Here is a 17,119-nt window from a genome sequence, read left to right on the forward strand (position 1 = left end):
TCCACCACGACTAGATAGGCGGGATATAAATTAAATAAATAATAATAATAATAATAATAATTTTTGCTCCAAAAACATATTAGGGCTTATTTTCAGAGGATGTTTTATTTTTTTTTCATGTACAACAATCTACATTTATACGTTACCATAGTCTTTAGAGACTGAAAGATGCCTAACTAATATATAGCATATATACATTCATGATTTTCAAACATAAAGGTCTTACAAATTTTTCTGGACACGGGAAATCAAACAGCTTGACCATGCCAAAGTCATCTCCTGTTACAAGGCTGATTCCCGAGTGAGAAACACAGGCACAATTTACATCAGCTTTCTCAGCATGCCTGGACCAGATTCCAACAACCTCATCTCCTAGAACACTGAAACAAAACAAGAGAGAATTACGTTTGCAGCACAAACACATCAATAGTTGGCTAGGTAGATGATACTGGCCGAAATTCTGTTGATGTCAGTTTAAACTGTTACAATTCTTTCAAATTATCCACTTCATGTCTGAGTGTTATGTGCCACCAAGCCAACCACGAAATCATTTTCAAGGTAAGTAGGACATTTAAGAAGCGGTTTTACCACTGCTGGCATCCAACTGGGGATTCAAAACCAAGTTTCTTTAGTCCTAGTCTATTCACACTTTGTACCTATCATAGTGTGATAACACTATAATATAAAATATCTTAAGAAAAGGACTCAAAGTACGGAACCAGTTTAACACGCCTAGTAGGGCACCAGCTTTTCTTTGCTTGAGCACTAGTCTGCTTGCAAGCATGTCCAATTGCTTTTGGCACTGAGGACTGTTTCAAACACAGTTTGCAATCCTCTGGTTTACAAACTGTACAGGTCTAAAGTGCTCTCTGGTTCCCAAGCATAATAACCATTTCTACAAGGAATGTGTCCCTTGCTTTTCCATTACTTAGGGAGATCCTGCATGACACATAGCAGCTTTTCTCAACTGCCTCCCCCCTGACATGTTCTTCAAATGGGCATGCTGGCTAGAAATGATGGGGATTGAAGTTTAACATATAAGAAATGCTTAGGAAGACTGTCACAGAGTACAAAAAAACTCCGAGCAGTAGGGACTGTGCATACTCTTTCAGACAACTCTGTACTGTATTTTTAGAATGCTAAATTGTGTCAACTTACCTGGTCCAAGTGGCCCACGTTATTCTGTCAATCACGGACTGATCAAGGACCTGCTTTCCTGAAGGCACTTCATAAACTTGCCTTTTGTAAGACCCAGTAGAGACCTTGAAGAATTAATACAGAGCAATCAAAACTTAAAATATACATACATAATATGAAAGAGGAACTAGTCTTATATAATAAATAGCAAAAAGTATGTTCAGTGGCTCCTTAAAAATTTCAAAGGAACAAAGACATGGTTTGTATGACATTCTAGGTATTCAAGCAAATTTGAGGCTGCAATTAAGTGTGTAATGATTTCATGTCCCTATGGGGATACAATCGCTCTCAAGATCTGCCTCATGGCTCAGTCCCACAAGGCTTTCTTACTGCGGAAGACTGAAGAGAAAATCTTAGCCTTACTTCCGAGCCAGGCAGGGACACATATTTCCTCAAAACAGGAGGCTCTCCTTCCAGAAGTTCTGTTAATCTAGAAGTTGTGTTAAATGCTGCTTTGCACAGGCACAACTCCCATGTCTATGACTATATAGTGTGACTGTAAGAAGAACACTTTTTATATCACCATCCATATTTACAAAATAAACCTGCCAAGAAAAACCCTCTGTTATATTTACCTGAAGGTAACAGCTATCTGCTGAAAAGTCCATTTGAATTACAAAGCTTGGGATGTCTTTGCAATAGCTTGTTCGATTGAGGGTAGGTCCCAAAGTCAGGTCATAAAAGTCCACCGCATTTTCAATGGAACCCACCGCTAAATAATGAGAATCCGGGCTGAACCTAAGTAGACGAACAACTATATTTGAATTCTTAATATTCAGAAGGCATGAACCTGAGCATCTTGGGATACCAGATTTTTATTTCAACCCATTATGCTACATAGTTTGTACCCTGACTGTACTATTAAAATACGTTAAATATTAAAAGGATGGGTTCTTTTAACATAAGGCATAACATAACACAATGTGTTTTCAAATAAAAAACTATACACCATATTGGAATATACATAATTCTTTTTAAAAGATATACTAGAATGGAATGTACCCATCTGCATCTAACTACACCTCTCCATAGCAGGTCCTAAGTGTTTCAAGTGATTTCACACCTTTTATGTTTTTACCCCCTTTAAAGCCTTTTATCACACCAGAAATTCTTTTTCTTTTTTTCTATTCACCACACTATTTTTCTCTTTCCTCTCCAATCTACCCTCCCAGTTACAGAGCCCCAATATTAAAATAAAGATTTTTTAAAAATTAAATTTAAAGATTTAAAAAATTCCAGCATCAAGATTTCAAATAATTTAGTATGCAACCCAGGAACTTAGAAAGTTACTTTTTAAGAATTAAAGATATAACAACAGCCTTAACACTAATAAATGAGTGGTCAGATGATGCTCTAGTACTCAGTTCTGTCTGGGAATACAGTCTATTTAATTCAATGGCACAATGTCTGAGCAGGCATGTACAGAACTGCAGTTTTGGTCTGTTTTCAATTCATGAGGGTCCTTCATGAATATCATTTGCAAGGTAGCAGCAAAGACATTCTCTGTGAAGATAATTCTTCTAAGGAACACAGAATTTTCACAGGCCCTATGAGAAGTAAGAGAGATTTCTCACCGGATGTCTTGAATCGCCGATCTCCTGTCCCTTTTCTTTCCCCATATCTTCAGAGAGTTCACCAACAAGATAATAAATTCTCCATTCTTCATGCCGATAGCCACCATGTCACCCTCAGGACTGTAAGACACAGTATGTGCTGCGTGGCCCAGATTGACTTTGTTCACCATCTTCTGTGAGATTTTATTTTGTGAAAAGAAGGATTCATTAAAATGCTCCTATTTATTTTCAGTAATGCTAGCACATCAAGCATATGTCGTGATTTCTTTTTACAATTGCATAGCCCCTTGGAATAATTTTTAAGGAAAAAATAAAAAATATTTTCAGCATACAAGACCATTTTTCTAAACTATGTAAACTTCCCAAGTACCATGTTTGCACTTACTTTATCTGCTATATCCCAAAGTCTGACTGTTCCATCTTCTGCAGCAGAGAGGAAAACGTCACGAGAGGGGTGTGTTGCCAGACCCCAGATGGGTCCATCCATATGGCCATTAATTAGGATGTTACATGCTGCATTTTTCTCTCCAACTTCTATTATTTCAGCATTCCTTGTCCCAACAAGAATTTTTCCCTGGAACAATGTTGAGTTAACAGAAGTTATAAAACCAACATCTTTATTATTTGTTTGTTTGTTTCATTTATACCCTGCCTATCTGGTCATTGCGACCACTCTAGGTGGCTTACAACACAAAAAGGAGGGGAAGAGAATTAGGAATTAACTGGGAGGGGAGGCCTGCCTAAACATCCATGTTTTCAGTTGATTTTTTAAAATGTCCAGCGAGGGAGCCGCACAAATCTCCGGAGGTAAGTTGTTCCAGAGGCGAGGAGCCACCACCAAGAAGGCCCGGTTTCTTGTTTTTTCCTTCCGGGCCTCCCTCGGCATCAGGCTCCTCAGCCTCACCTCCTGACTCGCTCGAGTGACACGAGTAGAACTGGATGGGAGTAAGTGTTCTGCCAAGTATCGAGGCGCTAAACCGTTTAGGACTTTAAACGTAAGCATTAGAACTTTGAAGTCAACGCGGAACCGAATGGGCAGCCAATGCAACGCGGCCAGAATAGGAGAAATGTGATGGTGTTTTCTCGCTCCGCTAAGGTGTCTGGCCGCCACATTCTGCACCACCTGGAGTTTCCGCGTCAGCTTCAAAAGTAGCCCCATGTAGAGCGCATTACAGTGGTCTAATACTGAGATTATGAGTGCATGAACCAAGGTAGTGAGCACCCCGACACTGAGATAGGGTCGCAGCCGGGCTATCCACCAAAGATGGAAAAAGGCGGTGCGGACCACGGATGCCACCTGAGTCTTTATGGTGAGCGCAGGGTCCAGATGGATCCCCAGGCTGCGAACCCCAGGTAGCGCTGAAGGGACAGGACAGCATCACCTGATGTTGGAAAAAAGGAGATGTAGAGCTGGGTGTCACCAGCGTACTGATGACACGATGCCCCACACCTCCTCTGCTGATAAGGGGCTGGTTACTTACAAACCAGGGTACAAAAATTTAAAATTAGTAGATACATGCTGATGTTCTTGGCTGCAGCTAGTCTGCTTGGAAAAACAAATATCAGTAGCATTTGTGCTAGCCAAAATACTTTATGGAAAGATTTTACTGTTATCAGAATGAAGTGGCTGAGTAGTTTAAATGCCCAGACTAGGAAGAAATCTGGGAGAAGTTAAACACCAGATGCAATCACTGCACTGAGTGTTGGAAGAAGGGGCACACTGCCTTAAGGATGTGCAGTCATTATGGGAAAGAGAATTTCCTATACTGTATTTTTATGACATATCTCCAGTTGTGATAAAGACGTGGTTAAACTCCAGAATTTAGTGGGTCACTCAAAATAGATGGACAGAAAAATTAAGCTAAGCACTAAGTTCAGCTTTTTGTGGAATCTTATCTAATTCTGAATTTGGTTTGTGTCAATTATTTTTATGTAATTGTGCTGCATCTGCTATTTATTGTCAACCTGTTGTACTACAGAATAAAAGGATTCTGGTGGCAACACAGCTATATACATCAATATTTTTGATAGCAATACTCAGTAGGCATCCTTCAGTCTTGAGAGACTATGGTAATGTGGAACAGCATCTAGTGTGGCTGAGAAGGCCAATACAAGAGTGACAATCCCTTCCACACTGAAGACAAATACAATCTGTCCCCTGTCCAGCTCCCTGATTTTGCTGCTTTCAGGACTGCCTCTTTGCCTCGGCCTGCTGAACAAGTGCCTCTTCAAATTGGGAGAGGCCATGCTGCACCACCTGCCTCCAAGACTGAATGCTCAGATGTCAAAGTTTCCCATCTGTTGAGATCCATTCCTAAGGCCTTCAGATCGTCCTTGTATCGCAGCTGTGGTCTCTTTCTGGGGCACTTCCCCTGCACTAATTCTCCATACAGGAGATCTTTTTGAATCCGACTGTCAGTCATTCTCATGACATGTCCAAACCAATGTAGACGTAATGTATACGCTGTTTTAGTAATGTATACATGCTAAAAATAGCAATACTGCACACTTCAGAATACATCCAGCCAATGATGGCAGGTCTATAGGTGTGGTCTGCCAGTGTCCAGTCGTTATTTTAACAAAAGAAATTTAAACAGGCAGACATAGTGACACTGTCAGTGACACTGTAGAGCAGAGATGTGGAACCTCTGGTCTGCAGCCTAAATTCAGGATTGTGCTGTTTTGTTTAGGTCAGTGAGAGCTTCCTATGAAGTGCTCTCCCATACAAAGTCCTAGAGAAGGAAGACAAGTGGAGAGTAGTCACTAACTGAGCTCTCAACTCAAAGAACACTAGCTCCTTAAACCATTGGTGAGGAGGAAAGGTGGGGAGGCAATGAGGTTAGATCCAAATTAGGATTGGTCTTTTTCACTCTACATTCACCTTTCCCAGTCAGAGAAGGCAACAGAGAAGCACACATTATCCCTCTGAGATACACTGGCTGGGGATGTTTAACCCCCTCCCAAAGTCATCAGGAAGGGAGTAACCTGTGTGTTTGTATATATATGAATGAATGACCTGGGGGGGGGGGTGTGCATCTCTGCATGTGTGTTTGAAAGAGAGAATGGGACATAGAGCTAAGACAATGAGTGTATGATGGCAGGAGGAGATGTGCCAGTAGCAGTTCTACCCAGTTTGGACTCTAGCCCCACTGACTCCTTCTCAGGACCAACTTGGCCTATGTGCCAAAAACAGTTCTCCAGCCCTGCTTTAGACAGTAAATGGGCAAATAAAAAATATTACTAATACACGGAGAAAATACAAAACCAGGGTAACTGAGCATGTAGATGCCATTAATTCTTTTTTAAAAAAAATGATTCTGCTATTTAGTTTAATAATACAAAATATGGCAAAAGATACAATACCTATCCATATATCTGCCTGTAACATAATGGTGCCTACGATGTCTAGAATTATACTAAAGAGACCAAGGCTTACTTTGCCTCTGCATACAGAGCGAACACAGTCAATCATCTGTCCTGTCTCTAATCTAAAGGCACGGCATCGCCTTAGTTCCTGATCCCAGAGTTTAACTGCTCCTCCTTCTTTTGATCTAGAGAAAATAAATAGATAACATTACAGAAAAGAATAGTTAAAAGTGACTAGAATACATATGCACCAATCCCATACAGAATTCATTAACCAAACAATACAAATTAAATGCACAAGTAAAAGATTTAAGTTGTCATGTATATTAATACTTAAAATGCAGACCTCTTACAGTATAATTTACTACATGTATGTAGCCATTAATAACTATTAAATGCATCTGTAGAAGGGAAGGGGACTCACGGCCTCTCTTTGCCTCCTGTTACAATTAAGCCATCGCGTAGGGTTGTGTACATTGCAAATATAGGCCCATTGTGAGCTTTGCCCACAATTCGATTCAATATATGCTCTTTCCAAACACACACATCTCCACTGATGGTACCTGTAAATGTCAAATTATTCTGAAAAGGGGGAAAAATATATTCATCACATGATTTCGAAAAGAACAATGATGCTTAGTTTTAATGAAAGTGCAACTGGTGCTGAACAAAATGGCCAAATTATTATTCCAGTCTGGCTTCAGGCTTAGTTTTGAGACTGAGAAAATGTTAGTCACTCTGGTGTACGACTTACACCAGGGAATTAAGGTGAGGAAGGAATCTCATTTTTCCAGAGCCTCCCAGTAGTTTTCAGTACTACTGATCGTGACATCCTTCTAGACTATTAAGTCTAGAAGAGACACATTATAGCAGATGTGGTCTCAGAAGGTGAACCATTCTGGCTCTGCTCCCTTTATTTTTTATTATCTGGAGCATGAATATAGAAATAATACTCAATATATCATCAATATGTAGATGATGCTGAGCCATACTCCTCATTTCTATGGCAAGTTCATGGCATTCAGTTTCTGAATTGTGGAGATGGATGAAGGAAAATAAACTAAGATTAATCTAGGCAAGATGGATGTGCTACAGGCAGGCAAACTGTTTACTCTGGAAGAGAGCTTGAAAGCTATGTTAGAAGGGGTTGCAATTATTTATTATTTACTCTATTTACTTTATCTGTATTTTAAATATAACCACCAATTTCTTAACTAGTTGTATTTTGCTACTGGTATTTATACCATTGGAGTTATGCCAGCAAACAAATTTAATATGATCTGGCCACCATCTCTGGTTAAGAAACAAATTGTAGTTACAGAAGTGGAATTCTAGTTACATTAGTACAGATTTAACGTTGAGCCATAGTTAATATTATCCTCAAAAGGAGACTGAAATTTGGGTTGATAAAACGAGAATAAGGATCCAAAGACAGGCAAACTGGTGCTTTCTAAATGTTTTGGGTTTTAAATGTGTTAATTACTGATCACAGATCATGCTGGCTGCAACTTCTGAAAACCGCAGTAATGTGAGAGAAAACCCCAGTAGAGGAAACAGCCCTGGTGGGTTCACACCAGCAGGATAGAATGTTGGCGGACAGGGAACTGGTGGGAAGGAAAATAACTTGCAAAGCCCAGGACATTCTAAAATATTCCCATTGTAGGAACCAGACTTCATCACCACACCCCGTTTGTTGTTTCTGCCACCAGATGGTGGGAAAGGTAGGGCAGCACAATTGCTGACACCTTTGAGGAAGAAGCTTATAGGGTTGGATCTCCCTTTACATAGGAGTTGAGAGAGATCACTTATGCTCCCTGGTATGTCCTCCAAAGGATCACAAGATCACTGCCTAAGGCAGAAAGGTCATATATATATATATATGTAACATAATTAAAATGTGGAAGCATGAAAGGCAACATGAATGGTTTTATTTAAAAACAACATTAGCTACGTACAGCTCCAAATGCTACAGACAGCATGGTCTGCATTCGTGCATCTTCTATGGAACTTGTCTGTCCTTTTTTACTGAGAAGTGCTCTTCCAGCAAGGGTCCAGAACCTCACATGTTTTACTCCTACTGAAACAAACTGTGTATCGGAGTCAGGTCTGAATTCTGCTACAAAAATACGCTGGTTATGACCAGCTCTGCTGGCAATTTTGGCACCTAGTAAGAAACATAAATCAGGCTTTGAAGTTACATACACATAATTTTGCCAATAAGCAGTGAAAAAGAATGGTAAGACAACATTCTGCTGTTTCAAGTCCTAAAAACTGAATTAGATATTAAGCTATTTCCATTTGTTTCCTAAACAAATTAGTTTTCTAAACATCTCAAATATCTGCATTAGAAATAGACACGAAGCATTTCGTCGTTCTTTGCTCCAATTCGTCAGCACAGCATTACAGCTGCTGTATGTTCCCTCCCCCTTCTCCACGGACAACTTCCCCACTCACAATTCAATGCATGCCAGCTGGGTTCTCCTTCTTTGCTGGTGCTTCAGTCCAAGTAGGAGCCCGGGCTTCCCTTCCTTGCCTCCTCTGGCAGCCAGACACTCAAAGAGATGGGATGGGGATCCTTGCCACACAGCCACTGATTGGTTGGCTGCCGGAAGAGGCAGAGAAGGGAAGCACTTTGTGCCCATCTCTCATTCATACAGCCTGTTTCTAAAAGTATGTTATTTAACAAGATTCAGCAGTTTCTGGTAATCTAAAATGCAAATTGTCTTTAGGCTACTCAGCCTAAAAAGACAATTTGGAATAAAGACATGGGTCCTGAAGGTTATATATTGGGAGGTTTTGATGATATCTTTAAAACTGGTGACCTCTATTGACCTGAAGCAATAAGATCACATTTAAACAATGGCTGAAATCCTATTATGTAAGTTATGCCTGTGTAAGTTTGATGAGATCAGTGGCAGCATCAGCAATTATTCAGAAATTACACATTTCTGATTGTCCTCGCCATAGTGTTGAGACTCCCACCTGATCATCTTCATGATCAAAAAACCACTAGAGGCCATGAGATGGGAGGGGAATGTCTTTACTGCTACCAATCAGATGATTTTGGGGAATTAAAGAGTTCCACCCGCCATCCTATACCCCCTCTTCCTGCATGGCTTCCTGACAAAGGAAGTAACTACATCGGAGCCTCAGGAGCTCCAGGCAAGATTCTGGACATACAGTGGTGCCTCGCTTAACGAGTGCACCGCTTAACGAAAAATCCGTATAGCGATCCCTCTTTGGGGATCGCTATACGGATCAGCCCCAATCGCCGCACTCGCTTTGCGACGATTGGGGCTCCGGCGGCCATTTTGGAGCCGCCGAACAGCTGATCGGCGGCTCCAAAATGGCCGCCGCATGACCCGAAATGGCCCCTATCAGCGTTTTCGCGCCCTCCCCTTGCTTAGGGAGGTCGCGAAAACGCTGCGGGGGGGGCATTTCGGGCCATCCGCGGCCATTATAATGGCCGCGGATGGCCCGAAATGCCCCCCCGCAGCGTTTTCGCGACCTCCCTAAGCAAGGGGAGAGCGCGAAAACGCTGATAGGGGCCATTTCGGGTCATGCGGCGGCCATTTTGGAGCCGCCGATCAGCTGATCGGCGGCTCCAAAATGGCCGCCGGAGCGAAAACATCGCTGGAGGGGGTAAGTTTAGACATTTATTGGAACGCATTAAACTAAGTTTAATGCGTTCCAATAGGTTTCCCTGCCCCGCACAGCGATGTTTTCGTATAGCGAAGGTTAATCCGGAACGGATTAACCTCGCTATACGGGGCACCACTGTACTTAGTTTCTGGAAAATCGCCACTGCTGATGTGATCAAACCTTTGTGTCATAAGTTGTAAAAATAGGATTTCAGCCATTGAATCAAACAATTTATAATTGTGCAGCTTCTACTTGGTAAAATCTAACTTTAAAAAAAAACAACAACCACAGAGGCAATATTTTGCAACCACACAAGTCCCCACAGTTACTCAGTCCAGCTAACTGAGGATACAAGTTGGATAAGAGACTCTGGTGTTCATTGATTGGACTGCTGCTGAAAAAAATAATTCCACTGGTGAAAGATGTCAAGGAAAAATAATGAACTTAATATTTTTGTTAATTACGTTGAATTTGATGTTACTTTTTGGGGGAGTGTTTTCAGTTATTTAATTTATAATACAAATGTCTTTTTTTTATGAACAAAAGATGTTCCTACCTTCCTGCCATTTCCAAATGGTAATGGTATGTTCAGGATCCAGCCCTACAGAGAGAAGAAGCTTGCCAGTAGCACTAAAACTAACTGAACAAACTCCTTTCGAATGGTAGCATCGCAGTATAGACAGTGTTTGTTTATTCATTGCATCCCACACGTGAATACAAGGTGCTGTGGCTGAATAAATAAAAGCACATCAGTAATTTATTTTGCTAGTGAAAGCTTATAGGATTTTAAATACTTAAAATGTTACAATAATTTCAGTTTCTCATGTACACACACACACACACACACACACACACACAAACATTAACGTGTACTCTGTGAATTATGGGTATTTGTTAACCAGAAGGATTGCAGGCAATAAAAATGGCCTATGGCCAAAGAAGTGTTTGTATACGCAGAATCAAGACTGTTCCACTCAAACACCCTGAGGTATGAAATATATGGTAAAATAAAAGCAAACAAAATCATATATAATTAAAATAAAATAAAACATACTTTTTGCATTTGCAAGCATTTCCTGACACAAATGAATTAGTGAAATTTATAGAGGAATTGACTCACCAAATCTTCAACAATTTTAACTCAGTATGCTAATCCATAGGATTGCAGACGGAATGTTTTTTCCATTTCTCCATATCATGGCTCACTAAATAATGGTGTGGGGTTTTTGTTTTGGGTTATTTTTTTGGTTGCAGTACATTAAATTGGTTGCGGGGGGGGGGAGAGGGGACGCGTTCCAGCTGATTTTTTTATTTTTATTTTTGCAGGGGGGGAATTATATGGTGGGTGGTTGAAGTCTGAGAACACTGTTTACAAATGTGCATGTGCCAATGTCACAGAAAGCTACCACTGTAGGTCAAGTTCTGTGTGGAGTTTGCAGGAAAACATGGCTGTGAAACTAAAATTTCCGATGTTAATGCTTGAGAATTAATCTTGCTCTCTAAAACTGACATTTTAAAGAGTAACATTATTTTGCAAATACAAAATATTTTACTTTCCTGTGTTCCAAGAAAGATCTGTTATAAACACACCATATGTGCACAACATTGTCAACAACTTCTGCAATTACTCTTGTGAAAGCACAAATATCCAACAGGAAGTTATGAATTTATTGTGTTTTACATAGCCTTTCTCCCAGTGAAGGGACTCATTTTTTATTTTTAATTACAATTACTCATGCACATGAATTTTTACTTTTAAAGCAAGGAAACCAAGTATGTATGGAGGGAAAGCTTTAATTTTGGGGTGGGGGCAGAATAGAGATGGGAAGGAGGGGAAGAAGAATTTTTTAATTTTTTTTCCCAAAGCCTTTTTCTTCTGGACAAATTGAAAAAAATATGGAGTGTGAAATATATTCTTTTACAATGATAAATAATATGTTTATAATATAGTGTTCAAGCTATATAACATGAAGACATTAAAGAAAGACTTCTGAGACTTTATGTATTTAAGTTGTCTGAGAACTTAAATACATGAACTTCATTCTCCCAGAGGAATCAGTTCATGTTTAGAGTGAAATCTTCCATACATTTTCCACCTGTCTTCCTACAATGGCCCATGGCAAACTGTCATGAGTCTGCTGAAACTACAGTGGACCCTTGACTTACAGATGGCTTGACTTACAGACTTTTTGAGTTACAGACTTCTCTGGCTGCAAAATTTAGGTTTGACTTGCAGCCTGAGAATTGACTTACAGACCAGAAAAAAACCAAAATGGAACAAAAACGGCCTGTTACGGGATTCATCGGTTTTCAATGCACTGTAGGTCAATGGAGACTTGACCTACAGACTTTTTGACTTGAGAACCGCCTTCCAATCCGGATTAAGTTCTCAAGTCAAGACCCCACTGTATGTTAACAGTACAGTCTAAGATTCTGCTCCTGAATATACAGTGGTGCCTCGCTTAATGTGCGCCCCGTTTAACGACGAATCCGCATAGCGATGAAGATTTTGCGATCGCTTTTGCGATCGAATTGCAATGTTCCCTATGGGGAAAAATCGCTTTGCGATGATGGCTCCCCCCCATCATCGCAAACACCCCATTTTCGCACAGCTGTTCGGCAGGGCCGCGCAATCTTCGCAAAGGCCTGCTGATCAGCTGTGCGAAAACAGGGCGTTTGCAATGAGAGGGGGAAGCAATCATTGCAAACGCCCCGTTTTCGCACAGCTGGTCGGCCCGCCCCCCGCGGCAAAACGGGGCTTTCAGAGGTGCATTTTCACTGCTGAAAAAGCCCCAGGAGGCTTCTGAAAGTGGCATGAGGGGGGCTCTGGGGGGTGGGCCTGCCCCTGCCACACCCCCACCCACCCACACCCCGACAAAGCGCCGATCAGCTGTGAGGTGGGGAGGGCGAGTGGCTGGAGCGGAGAAGATGGCAAAATGGCCGCCCGCTGTGTTTTCGCCCTGATTCCTCGCTCACCGGGCAGCGGAAATGGTGGCCGTATGGAGGATTTTTGCATAAAGGTGAGTTTTTTGCCCATAGGAACGCATTAAACAGGTTTTAATGCATTCCTATGGGCTTTTTTATTTCGCATAGCGACGAATCCGTATAGCGACGATTTTGGCTGCACGGATTATCTTCGCTATGCGGGGCACCACTGTACTGTAATGGTAGGAGTTACATACACTACCCAACTACTTCCAATACAATAGATGAATGACAAAAATAGTGTTGATTTCAGTTATCATAAGTGAACGTGGTTTTGTATTAGAGTAGACTATAGCAATGGGTGCCCCAAACCATCATGGGCTATAGAGTCCAAAAGAAGGTATTCTGTGTTTACTGCTTGAAACTCGCACAAGACATTTCCCATAACCCTGTGTAAGTTGTAGAGCACTAGGTCAGTACTACATAGGGGTCACATTGATACAGTTTAGAAGAAATAACAATCACTGCATATATATTTTCCTTTTCTGTTGGATATTTTACAGATGTATACAAAATATGACTACTCAATCATGCAAGATGGCGATAAAAATACAAAATCAGTGCTGGGAAACAAATTGCCACCAAGACTATGACTCAAAAGAAATAAAATGAAATTCCACGAAACAAATTTGTTGTTATTGACAACCATTTTGGATCACTGGTAAAAGCAACAACAACAACTGCATGACAACAATACAATAAACATGGAAGATGATTTATTTATTGACTCAGTCACCAAGGCCTCAGCTAATAGATACATTAAAAATAATATTCATTTAGAAAAGAATTTTCAGCCCCAATAACGTTCCAGAAACTGAGTGAATTTTTTGGAATGTACACTGAAATTTAGGCTCAGAATCACTTATAAAAACAAATGTCGAATACAGTAAAACTGAATATTTGATTTTGCTGCATTAAATCTTGTATACACATAATTCGTTTAATTTTCTGTTTAGTCCTAATGGAATTAATGATGTGCCGTTTTACTATCACAGTAATATATTCAATTAACCTATCTAAAACACTAATAATAACTACAAAAAGCCTAGTTAAACCTGAAAATGTTAAAATGATGTTTCCCTTACCTGACATATCTGCTGAGTCTCCTGTAATGGAAAAGCAGCAGAAAAATAATTATAACGAGAATGAAGGGGAAAAAAACTAAAGGAGACTAGGTGTTAAAATCTATGATTTGATTTCAGAATCATCATCAGTTGTATGGCAAGTACTGAATATCTAAGCTGACACTAATTGTCCATATATGAATAGCAGCTGTTGCTCCCAAGAAGAGAAGGTACTGAATAAGTATGGATGTCTTTTCTTCAACCATGTTTCAGTTAGTCAAAGTTAGCACAAGTTTGAGTTACATGGAATTGGCAGCTGTAGGCAGAGCAATACTGCTTTGTTAAGATGTACTAATACTCTTGTTTTTACTACAGTTGAGAACAACCAGAAGAAATACAAGGCGGCAATCATATTAGTTATTAATCGATAGTACACATATAGTACCACAGACCACAAATGGACATTAAATTAAGGAAGCCTAGGGCATGTGTACTCGCACTTCACAATTGTACATTCTTTCAAGAAGTAATTCCTTATTTAACACAAACCGCAATTTACTGCTGCTTCTGAATCGTGGTTTGTGTTTGTCCTCCAACTCAGCATTTAGAACCTATAATTTGTACTTCAGATGTGATTGCAAACTATAAATTCCATTGAACAGGAATTCAGTTATTGTGTGCGTAAGAGACAGAGAGGTGGAGTGGAAATACATTTCCAGTCTTCAAGAGTATAGTAGAAGGAACAGGATCATTGTGCCTCAGTCCACCTATTGTGTTCCTAAATATGACAAAACATCCAAGGATACAACAGATCCTGCAATATAATTGCAAGACTAATGAGGTGATCAATTCACAACTCAAATCCAAAATTCTATGTTTTTTTTTCCAGAGGATGGAAAAGTTATTTCTTTGGACTATGACTCAGAATTCTGAGAGCTGTAGTCCATTTTTAAAAATTAGAAGTTTTTGTATGGAAATGGAAATCTTATGCTTACAAGGTCAATGTTAATTTAAAAACAGTTCTTTTGAAAAAGTAAATTTCTTTACTCTGTTAAACAAAAAGGTTCAGGGAACTGAGTGCATGAACTCAAGTTCCAATACTTCATACTAGTTCCTAGAACATGCCTTAAAACTTGCCATTTGAACCAAAGGCAGGTTTGCTATGTTTGTGATGATGTTACAGATTTCAGTCTCAAAATCTGTTCTATAACAGGAATTCTGGCTAAATGTCTCATTCAAGAATGTATTTAACACCAATGTAAATCATACATTCTACAAATGTTTTCCTACCCACTGTTATACATGTAAAGGTATTACAAGTAAGGGTATTGCATGATCAAGTCTTTCCAAAGGATTGTAATACAAGAGAAATATACTTTTAATATTGTATAATTTAATCAACCTCAGTGTGAACTTGTTCTGATTATTGTCTATCAGATTATTTACAATTACTGCTTTTCAATTTTTATAGTTTCAATGTTTTTTAACTATATAATAAAATGGGAAGCTTGTCCATTATGACCAGTATTTTTTCAAATTTCAACCCTTCCTTGTGATCGGCATTAGCTCCCTGTTCCAGGTAAGTGCTACAGATGTTCCTCTTATTTTCTCCAGGTAAGTAAATGGTCCACTGAGTTCTATAGGAAACAGTAAAACGCTATTACCACACAGCTGCATTTTATTTAGCAGGATGAGGCAAATAGCCAAATTATCCTCTGGTGAGACAGCTCACCAAAGGCTTCTTTAATTATCTGGGACAGCTGAATATTAGAGTGAAAGTACAAACTACAATGTTGTGTTTTACAGCTCACAGACAAAGCATGTGAATTGCATGCAGAAATATGTCAGTTTTGTGCAAAATACACATCCTTCCCCCTTCCCATAGTAATGGGCATTTCACTAGTTAAGACTAATTATGTGCACGATGTACATAGTAGTCTACATTATACCAGGTATGGAATAAAAATATGAACGTGTGTTGTACTTAAATGGGGCTTAACAGTTTCAGTTTGTTTTAGTGAATGTCACAATGAAAATAATAGCATTCGTTTGAAAGTATAAAGAATTCTTAGTGATATAAGAAAAAGTATAGTTGGCACAGGTAACTGAGTAACATTCATACAAACAGGAGCAGCACAAGTGATTGCTTTCTTCTATCTATGAATTCACACAGCTAACTTTTCATGCTTATGTATTAATTTCTTTTTTTTAACAATACAAACATACCTACTTGGCCAGTTGCCACAAGGTTGATAAACTTGGGATGCTGATTGATAGTGAGGCACAAAATATCATCATTGTGTTCCTGGTAAAAAGACTGAGAACCTGAAGAGGAAAACAAATATAGTATGTCATTTAAAGTACAATATCACATCTGTGGGGGGAAGATAAGGGGGGGCAAACACTTATCAGTATAAAAGGGGAGTATGAATAATCTGTGGCAGAAAATACTGTGTATCTATGTTTCCTACCTGTCGCCACATTGTACAGAATACCAACCGATGCAGTGTGATATATGATGTCAGCACCGTCATTCAGATAGTGCACATTATTCCTGCAATCTCTACCTCGATATCCAAACACCAGCTCCAGTACTAGATCCTAAGAAAACAGATGATCACCACAGTCTTAAAGCTTCCTTGCAAATAAATGCTATTTCACTGTTTTATCCCTACATCATTTAATGAATGTCATTTTAATTTTAATAAGGTCTGAAAACACCAAGGAGAATCCTATAATCTATGTCACCATATATACAGAAGAGGGGAAGAGAGGGCATGTCCTCTAATCACTCTACTTGATAGAGAGCCCATTTCACTCCTCAACCTTGCCCCCTCCCCCTTGTGCCCTTTCACTAATCTGTCCTGGGCTGCTGAAAGAGCTTTTTAAACAGACACAGAGTAATTCAGTTTGCATAAGACCACCACCTCATCAGTTATTCTCCCTGCTTATCCAAAAAGAGCCCCTAGGATCTGTTTAATTGTGTTTTTGAGTGAGATGCATCTCATTTCTTTCTGCTAAAATGAAGATAATAAAAGGAATAACAATTTTCTTTACCTCTATAGGTCTCTTTTTTTTCCCAACGTTATTTGTCTGAAGTTTTTCAGGCTGAGGCAATGCCCTACTAACTGGTGGTCTGAAACAAAGAACTGTGAATAAGAAAAGGTTGTCCGTCACCCATTCAGTACTAAAACAGCATCTTCTGAACTGTCACTTGCATAGAGAAAACTGTTAATGTACTTCACTAGGAGGCCCACTTTATATATAAAAGGGCTTCTTCATTCTGCATAT

At 39.6% G+C, this 17,119-nt stretch overlaps 1 protein-coding gene across 13 annotated transcripts in view; it reads right to left on the minus strand.

Annotated features, from left to right (window-relative positions):
• EML5 (EMAP like 5) overlaps positions 1–17,119 on the minus strand; it is a 108,083-nt gene that overhangs the window by 1,733 nt on the left and 89,231 nt on the right. For 4 of the 13 annotated variants that reach the window (XM_072986531.2, XM_020811408.3, XM_078383717.1 and 1 more), the window contains 13 exons: positions 16,886–16,964; positions 16,300–16,429; positions 16,055–16,153; positions 13,850–13,870; positions 10,336–10,509; positions 8,093–8,301; positions 6,562–6,719; positions 6,208–6,322; positions 3,157–3,345; positions 2,772–2,944; positions 1,773–1,935; positions 1,159–1,262; positions 227–380 (listed from right to left, as the gene is read on the minus strand). In XM_072986531.2, coding sequence (XP_072842632.2) covers positions 227–380; positions 1,159–1,262; positions 1,773–1,935; positions 2,772–2,944; positions 3,157–3,345; positions 6,208–6,322; positions 6,562–6,719; positions 8,093–8,301; positions 10,336–10,509; positions 13,850–13,870; positions 16,055–16,153; positions 16,300–16,429; positions 16,886–16,964 — 1,768 coding nt within the window. Of the gene's footprint in view, positions 1–226; positions 381–1,158; positions 1,263–1,772; positions 1,936–2,771; positions 2,945–3,156; positions 3,346–6,207; positions 6,323–6,561; positions 6,720–8,092; positions 8,302–10,335; positions 10,510–13,849; positions 13,871–16,026; positions 16,154–16,299; positions 16,430–16,885; positions 16,978–17,119 lie in introns of those variants that run through there. The other 9 variants (XR_013540786.1, XR_013540787.1, XR_013540785.1 and 6 more) reach the window with 9 other exon arrangements.

Source organism: Pogona vitticeps, chromosome 1 (genome assembly GCF_051106095.1).
Source record: "Pogona vitticeps strain Pit_001003342236 chromosome 1, PviZW2.1, whole genome shotgun sequence".
Classification (NCBI taxonomy): domain Eukaryota; kingdom Metazoa; phylum Chordata; class Lepidosauria; order Squamata; family Agamidae; genus Pogona; species Pogona vitticeps.